Genomic DNA, 9,469 nt, shown 5'->3' with positions numbered 1-9,469 from the left:
GGGATCAGTCACACTGACACTAGTAACCAAAGATCAGTAACACTGATCATGGTGAAAGATCAGTATTACTGATCTAAAAGAAAAGTGAGGATTGTGAGAGATGGGAAAATTGACCTAAAATTATGAACATGGAAGAAACTAAAGTTCATCAGTAAAATGGCTGTAACCAGTTCAAATAGGATAAGCTTGGGGCTTAGGATGCAGGAAAGCAGAGTCAGCACGATTAACATAAGAATCTTCTAGTCTTTGTGACAAGACCATAGGACTAAGATAAGGAATGGTAAGGTACAATAGAATGTAGGAAGTTGAGGTAGTCTGGATCAGATAAGGGTCTCCTAGCCCTGGACAGAAGTACCAAGTCATACATTTCTAATTAGCTAACCATACACAGATTTATACATATGAAATTAGCCAACCCTAGATAGAATGAGTCAACTCTGCATATCAAGAGACTGTAGCCCAGAGAATCAGGAAGGTGTGAATAAGGACAATGACATGATGGGGCACCCACAGGATACCCCCTGGTCCTCCAAGTGTACTGAAACTGCACGTAGGCAGGAAGGATTACCTATGCCAAACCCATCCAGGGGGGCAGAAGAATGTAAGGGGGAGGGCATTCTGATACTGAAATTGACTGTATAAAAGTTGGGTGAGCCCCAGTATGTGTGTGTATTCCCAGGGTAAGGGGAAGCACCCAACTTTGCATTGTTGTAGTAATAAATGTTCTTTGTTCTCAATTTTTGTCTCGAGCAATTTCTTTAAAGGTACTTTAATTTCTAACATGTGTGTGTTTGTGTGTGTGTGTGTGTGTGTTTATGTGTGAGAGAGTTATCAAGAGCTACTCTGTGGCTCTACAGCGGAACGTTATATTGAATTTCTAAATCGCAGGAGTTACTGAGTTATTTTGATGCTAATTCTTGATCTGCTCCGCTGGTTTGCATTTTCCATGCCCCGTCGGTATTCCATAAAGATTGGAATTGTTTTATGAATTTAAATAGTTGTACTTTTACACGTTAATCGCTCATTCTAACGTCTAATTTCATTGTGAAGATTTTAATGTTATTTTTATTTTAAGATATTTTGTAGGTCTGATTTGACGTTCCACTTAAAAGTGTATCGTAATTATGATTCGTTGAATTGGTAACCTGCTGCTTTATATTGGGTACATGCCTTAGGATATTTGAACTAATGATAAAATATTGTTTACAACTTCTGCCTGGGACTGGCTTTGGACGTGTTCAATTAGATTCCTCGACTGTATTAACGTCGTATTTGTTTAGGTAAGAACCAATGCATAACTTTGTAACCTAAGAAATGTATTATGAGCTCCACCAATTTAGCTACCTTTCTACGTCGGCACAGCCACGGTATTTCTGAGCTCTATACTATTTTCAGTAACTGCATGAGGTTCGGTTTGGTTAACGTATCGGGAATGCAAGAACAGATTGAATTCCTTGTGAGGTACGAAGCATTATTTTAATTGCAGGTCCCATGGTCATCGTCGTAGATGAACTAGTTTGTGTCATTTGAAGTCTGTTTAATTTTGATCATTAGTTCGAGGGACTTTACTCCGAGGTTTCCTTTGGGATTACGTCAATCGCTCTTTCCCTCTGAGGGCTGATATTTTATTTGATCACACCTCGTTGTCAAATTAATTATTTAAATTGCGCCTGACGATAAAGATTTCATGGCTCCTCGCGTCATTGAGCACATTTCACAACTCGAGAGATGGAAGATTTCACTAGTTCCTTCAGTTGTTCCCTGAGCTTTTTCTGGGTAATGGTGTAAAGGGCCGTGTTTGTACAGCAGCTCAACAGCTGCAGCATGAAACCTAGGTCTTGCACAAAAATAGCTGGACTGACAAACACAATGCGAACATAATACAACTGGACCCATATGAAATACCCTGTGAACAGCGACCATAACAGGATGAAATTCGCCGAGATAGCATACAGCAAAGTGACGGATTTCCTGCGGCTCTCCATCTCTGGGTCTCGAAAACTCTCCCGACTGCTGGCACCTCGAAGTCTTCTGCGCACCCTGCTAGTCACCAGAATATGTCTTACAGTTAACCCATTGAGCAGCAAAATGAGGACAAAGGGGATTGCCGGTGTGAAGATATGATGAACGAATGTGGCTGTTGCCCAGTTCTCTGATGTCCGAACACCTTCTCTTGTCAAACAAAACCAAGGGGTATTATCAGTGAAATATTCACCTGTGAACATAAAATACCAGAAAATGTTCTTCGAAAAACTTAGCACGCTCACCGTTCCAAGTACAAACGTCGCCGTTTTCTCGGTGCAATAATTCCTTTTCATCTTCTGGTAACAAATGGCTACAAACCGATCAAAGGTGAATGCGACGGTGTTCCAGACAGACCAATCTGTCACTGTATAAACAAGGACGGCGTGAATATTACACAAAGGGATGGACTTGAGGAAACGGAAGTAGTACCTGTAGGCAATTGGTATCTGCCTCATTATCAGATCGAAGATAACGATCAGTAGATCCGCCGCCGCCATTGCAAGGAGGTAAAGCGTGACATTTTTGGACAGACCGCAGTTCCCTCGGGACAGGATCTTAATAGTCACTGATATTACTGTAAAAAAAGGAAAATAAATTATATTTCTGACGCTGAATAGAGTTCAGAAATAAACAGTAAACGACTGGTTACTTTACAAATCCCCCGAAAACTAAAGGAAGGTCGAGCCATGTTTATGGATTGTAACTGTGGGGAGAGTTGGTGACCAGAAACGAGCATCCTGTGTAAAAGCAATTTCTTGCCATGCATCTCTGCCGGGTTACATACGCATCTTACTCATAGCCAGGACTATGCACTGTGGGGTACTTCCAAAATAAATCCATGTGATTGATACCAGCTCGATTACCATAACTGCCGGCACTACAAGGGTGCTTCCGTGTCCATTTTACTGTAATTTTAGAACACGTTCCATTCTCTTTGGCTTGGCTTCGCGGATGAAGATTTATGGAGGGGGTAAATGTCCACGTCAGCTGCACGCTCTTTTGTGGCTGACAAGTCCAATGCGGGACAGGCAGACACGGTTGCAGCGGTTGCAGGGGAAAATTGGTTGGTTGGGGTTGGGTGTTGGGTTTTTCCTCCTTTGTCTTTTGTCAGTGAGGTGGGCTCTGCAGTCTTCTTCAAAGGAGGTTGCTGCCCGCCAAACTGTGAGGCGCCAAGATGCACGATTTGAGGCAATATCAGCCCACTGGCGGTGGTCAATGTGGCAGGCACCTAGAGATTTCTTTAGGCAGTCCTTGTACCTCTTCTTTGGTGCACCTTTGTCACGGTGGCCAGTGGAGAGCTCGCCATATAACGATCTTGGGAAGGTGATGGTCCTCCATTCTGGAGGCGTGACCTACCCAGCTCAGCTGGATCTTCAGCAGCGTGGATTCCATGCTGTCGGCCTCTGCCATCTCGAGTACTTCGATGTTAGGGATGAAGTCGCTCCAATGAATGTTGAGGATGGAGTGGAGACAACGCTGGTGGAAGCGTTCTAGGAGCCATAGGTGATGCCGGTAGAGGACCCATGATTCGGAGCCGAACAGGAGTGTGGGTATGACAACGGCTCTGTATACGCTTATCTTTGTGAGGTTTTTCAGTTGGTTGTTTTTCCAGACTCTTTTGTGTAGTCTTCCAAAGGCGCTATTTGCCTTGGCGAGTCTGTTGTCTATCTCGTTGTCGATCCTTCCATCTGATGAAATGGTGCAGCCGAGGTAGGTAAACTGGTTGACCGTTTTGAGTTTTGTGTGCCCAATGGAGATGTGGGGTGGCTGGTAGTCATGGTGGGGAGCTGGCTGATGGAGGACCTCCATTTTCTTCAGGCTGACTTCCAGGCCAAACATTTTGGCAGTTTCCGCAAAACAGGACGTCAAGCACTTAAGAGCTGGCTCAGAATGGGCAACTAAAGCGGCATCGTCTTCAAAGAGTAGTTCATGGACAAGTTGCTCTTGCGTCTTGGTGTGAGCTTGCATGCGCCTCAGATTGAAGAGATTGCCATCCATGCGGTACCGGATGTAAACAGCGTCTTCATTGTTGAGGTCTTTCATGGCTTGGTTCAGCATCATGCTGAAGAAGATTGAAAAGAGGGTTGGTGCAAGAACGCAGCCTTGCTTCACACCATTGTCAATGGAGAAGGGTTCATCCAAATGCTGAGCTTTATTCCATATAATTAACCGGTGCAGAGAGAAAGACATTTAAAATCTGGCGATGTATGTTGGGAGGAATCTGGCAAATTTATTGTTGGGAACAGATTGAGCACGGTGGTGTTAGAAATTAAAGTACCTTTAAAGAAATTGCTCGAGACAAAAATTGAGAACAAAGAACATTTATTACTACAACAATGCAAAGTTGGGTGCTTCCCCTTACCCTGGGAATACACACATACACTGGGGCTCACCCAACTTTTATACAGTTGATTTCAGTATAGGAATACCCTCCCCCTTACATTCTTCTGCCTCCTGCTGGAGAGGTTTGGCATTAGGCAATCCTGCCTGCCTACGTGCAATTTCAGTATACTTGGAGGACCAGGGGGGGGGGGGGGGTATCCTGTCGGTGTCCCTTCATGTTATTGTCCTTATTCACACCTTCCTGATTCTCGGGGCTACAGTCTCTTGATATGCAGAGTTGGCTCATCCTGTCTAGGGTTGGCTAATTTAATATGTATAAATCTGTGTAAGGTTAGCTAATTAGAAATGTATGACTTGGTACTTCTGTCCAGGGCTAGGAGACCCTTATCTGATCCAGACTACCTCAACTTCCTACATTCTATTGTACCTTACCATTCCTTATCTTAGTCTTATGGTCTTGTCACAAAGACTAGAAGATTCTTATGTTAATCGTGCTGACTCTGCTTTCCTGCATCCTAAGCCCCAAGCTTATCCTGTTTGAACTGGTTACAGCCATTTACTGATGGACTTTAGTTTCTTCCATGTTCATAATTTTAGATCAATTTTCCCATCTCTCACAGTGGCATTTTTTGTGGGGTTGTTGACAAGTAAACTCAATAAAGATCTTCTCCGGTAGGTTGAAATTCATTTCTGTTCGTGTTTTGACATGGTTAGTAGCTCCAATCCACTTCTTCGCAATCTGATTAACCTCTTTTAGATTGCATCGAAAATTTACTTCCTTGTCCTTTGATACTTGTCTCCCAATAATGACGCTACTCATGTGTTGGATTAGGGCGCCCACACTACGGGTGCTCAGCCGGTCAAAAATGCATTTACCCTGACCACGTCATAGGTAAGACATGCTTCCAATTGCAGCTCGTTAAAAAATTATATTAAGGTATTAGAGCTTGGGTAGGATGAACTACGGAACGTTCGGGAGGCTGATGAGGTGCTAAACATAAATTACAGGAAGGAGTCACACCCAGGAGACAGAAGGGAAAGGATAAGGGAACAGACAGTGGACATACGCTTGAAAATGACCACATACCAGGTACAAACACCGAAGGTAAGGCCTCTGGAACAGAGTGTAACCCTGTGGATAAGGCCATATGCAGTGACCAGGAGTTCACTCATGAGGGGAACAATGATGAGATGAGATGATGTGGAAGAGATCACGAAACCGGATGATATTTCCCCTTAGTGACAGAGTCCCGGAGATCTTCTAAAGAGTTAGGGTGAAAGCCAGAATTCGTGGAACATGTAGGGTCCAACGGTGTGGATAGGAAGAGTGATGAGCTCCTACTAAGTGAGTTCAAAGAGTTACCTGTGCAGTTGAAGGCCAGGACCTCCAGGATTATGATCCCAGTATTGTTACCTGTGCAACGTACCGATTAGGTAAGAAATAGGAGGATAATGCAGCATAATATATGGTTAATGAGATGGTGCAGGAGGGAGGATTTTGAATTATTGAGCTCTCTTTCAAGAAATGAGTGGTCTGTACCTGAAAGCCATTTTGCATCGAATCTGGAGTGGGACAAAGATCCTTGTGGGAATACATCCTTGTGGTACCAGATCCTGAGTATTCAAACAACATTTGTAGGGAGGTTGGGAACCAAAGCACCAGGGCAGATAGAGGAGTAGAGGATGATATATACCATAGAAGTGAGTGGTGGAGCAGGGAACCAGCAACCAGCTGAAGCAGTGAATGTGTCGCTTTTGCAGAGATATGTTGATGGGAAGGATATGGTCAGTTGGACCAGGCAAAATAATAGTTCGGCACAGACTAGAAGAAATTGGGGGCCCATTTCTATGCTGATATTTTCTGTTTCTATGATATATGGAGACAATTACACCGGGATAATTTAGGTAAGTACAAAAATCATAGATTCAGCGTTTAACATGTAAATTAAACTAAATTGCGTTGAACCGTTTTCGTGGAACATTGCAATGAATGCAAGTGTCCCTTGTTACGAGCCTAAAAGGACCCCAAAACCCAGCGGTAATATACAATCACCAAGACAAATAGTTACCTAACCAAATATTGTTTTTAATTATCTTTAAACATGAAAACAGAATCAAGCTTTCACTTAACTCTATTAACTTAACTAAACCCAATTTAACTCCCTTCTAATTCAATGCGCATGTGTATGTGATGTGTGTGTAAATGTAAATGTCATTCTTCCAAGTTCTCTGGTTGCAGGCCATTCTTATACTGTGCACAGAATTTAACATGTATCAAGTTCCATAGGCTTTGGTGCTTGAAAAGTAAATGTTTACCACCCAGAAGGTTCTTGTTGCGTTTGCAGAGAGTGATTTGCTGTTCCAGGATTTCCACAACTGAGGTACCACCATTAGGCACATCAGTGCCTTGCTGATGAAACTTGCCCCATCAGGGATGTCCATCTTTCTTTCAGGCTATTACAGAGTGCATTTCTGTTTCATTTATTCAAAGGGAAATATCAGACAAATAGTACTTCCAGCTATCCACCACTCTGGAGCTTCTGTTTCAGTTCTAACAAGTTTCTTAGCTTACAATGTACAGCTCTATATCTCTCTCTATTTTTTCTCTCTGTCTCTCTCTCTCTCTCTCTCTTTTGTCTTTCTGTGCACTCGGTCAAAACCCTTGCATAGAGCTTTTTCACAACTAGAGCGGCTCCTCCTTCTAGCTTTAATGACGTCATTTCAATTAGCACTAACTTGTCAAATGTCCACAGCATTGTCCATAGTTTCAGCAAATTCTTCAATATGAATTCCTCAATATTTCAAATAAGATCATATTCTATCACACCCTTTGCTGTGAACATATTTGTTCCAGATGTGCAAGACCTTTCTTGGGTGACCATTTCGTTCAATGAAATGGCTCTGCACCGTTCCATTGAATGGGACAAGATACCAATGCAAAAGATGCTGCATTACAAAAGCCTAATGCATGGTCACGGCACGCAAGCATACACGCTTGTACACGCAGTGCTGACTGCGACGCATCGCATGCTTCAACGTCATAAATGACAAAGGACTTTAATCATTAACTTAGCATCTCTTTCCACTGTTGTCCCATGATCTGTTTTTTTTTTGCTGCAGTGCATTCGGCCTGTTTTTCAGATTTCCAGCACTAATTGTTATTATTCCTCTTTGTTTTGCATATAATTGTGAGAATAAGAATGAACACCACGTGAAAATTGCACGGTCCGCCACGGAAGGGGAAAATAAGCTGTATATTCTTATCTCGAAGCGCGATAAAGAGTGCCGCTCCTCAGCTGGAACAATCTATAGTTACAGTATCAAGCTTTAGTTTAGTGAGACCATTCTTAATTGCTTCAATAATTTGTCTCCCGGAGCCAAATGAATCCTATGACAACTAAACTGAAATAATAGCCATTGTTCGTTTTTGAATGGGTTCCCTTTGCTTTCCATGATTTCCTGAAGATATTTGCAGACATTTATTGCATACTAAATTATTTCATGATCACGCTGACCATTTCCATCTACCAAACACCCCCTATCTTCCTTTGAAAGCCTTCCACTTGTCAGATGCCCTGATAACTAGTTTAGAACTTTCAACTGTGGGCCAATCCTGTCTTTTCCAGTAATTTCAACACTGAAGGGGTTACCGTAACTGGTCACGAAGTGATCTCTGATGGACATTTCAGGTACTTTCCCTGCTACGTTTCCCAAAATGTCGTCCAGTATCAGGCCCTCTCGGGTAGGGACGAATATATTTTTATTGTTGAAGACAATTTAATTGCCTACGTGAAATTATTGGGACAAATGGAAATACGAGGTTGCCAAGCAGTTCATTCTGTCTTGAATGTTGTTTGTGGCGCAACAATAAATGTTCTACTTTTGGAAGGATGGATTACTAAATGGATGTATCAACGTACCAGGAACACAAAGTGCTAGTATGTGATCGTAAATTTGAAACAATATTGCTGTTAGCTGTAATTTGGCAAGTTAATACACAGGGATTCAAGAAAGCAGAATCAACAAAAGTTGGAAAGAATAAAATGAGAATCGTTTCGGATCAATATCGTGCGCAGAAAAGCTTACCAGGAAGAGCAGTCATAGCCAAGATGGGATAGTAGATAACTTGAATTCCTCGGACCAGATAATATATTCGCCAATGCAATGGGCGTTCATCCCGTCTCAAAAACACTTCGAACGCCCAGAAAATATCATTCTGATCCACGGTTCCTATATCCCTATCAGTGAACATTTGTGCAGATGTAAATCCTTCTAGAGACTGGCAAAGCGGGAGCTGATACCCTCACTTTCAACTAACTGCAACTGCAAAATAAATACCACATTAATAGAGGAAGCGAATCTCTTGTGACATATTCAGATCCACTGAGGCTGTCGTTAATTATGTGCGCCAAAACAAACATGTTGATTCAACTCCTTTCCGCTCAACGTTTGTATCACAAAAAGTAGAACAGTTATCAGTCTGCACGTGTGTAAGAAATGGTCATCTTTTCGGTGATCCATGATTTCGCCGTTGATGCGAGAGAACCAGTAGACATAGGGAGGGAAATGAGGCTGTCAATGTTGTAGATCGTCTTTTCAAAACCTTAATAAGGTGCAAGACAGAAGACAAATAGCAATGTTTTCGCATCCCAATGTCAAACTGCAGAAGGACTGTTGAATAAATTGCAATATTTAATCAATGATGTACAATAATAACGATTATAAAGTAGTTATTTCTGGAACGATATAAATGTTTGTGATACACGACGGTCAATTTTGACTCTGTACGAATTTAGTTTCTGACATGTTCAATTCAACATGTTGCTATGAGAATAAACCATCAAGGTACCCGCTTGAGAGTAAACCGTCAAGGTATCTGATCTGCAACATGATGCTATACTGGGACCATTTGTGGCTGGCAGTATGCCAGTGGAAAGCATTGTGATGTGACCGCTGGAGATCTTGCAGCTGTCCGTGATCTGAGTTAAATTCATGCTGTGCACGAATAAAGCCGGACATATCGTTAAAAAGGGCAACATTTATTATTTCTACATTCTAGTATCTGCAGAACATGTTTTCGTATAATGAAGATATGTGTTTC

At 42.2% G+C, this 9,469-nt stretch overlaps 1 protein-coding gene across 1 annotated transcript; it reads right to left on the bottom strand.

Moving 5' to 3' along the window:
* Positions 1-1,454: 1,454 nt before the first annotated feature.
* Positions 1,455-9,254, bottom strand: LOC138764913 (probable G-protein coupled receptor 139). The gene is made up of 2 exons (XM_069941347.1): positions 8,455-9,254; positions 1,455-2,599 (listed from the first exon to the last, which is right to left on the bottom strand). The coding sequence occupies exons 1-2, from the start codon at positions 8,618-8,620 to the stop codon at positions 1,701-1,703; spliced, it is 1,065 nt and encodes a 354-aa protein (XP_069797448.1). The 5' UTR covers positions 8,621-9,254; the 3' UTR covers positions 1,455-1,700.
* Positions 9,255-9,469: the final 215 nt, after the last annotated feature.

Source organism: Narcine bancroftii, chromosome 5 (genome assembly GCF_036971445.1).
Source record: "Narcine bancroftii isolate sNarBan1 chromosome 5, sNarBan1.hap1, whole genome shotgun sequence".
Lineage (NCBI taxonomy): Eukaryota > Metazoa > Chordata > Chondrichthyes > Torpediniformes > Narcinidae > Narcine > Narcine bancroftii.
The sequence above is the reverse complement of the archived record's forward strand: the minus strand, read 5'-3'. Positions and strand labels throughout refer to the sequence as shown.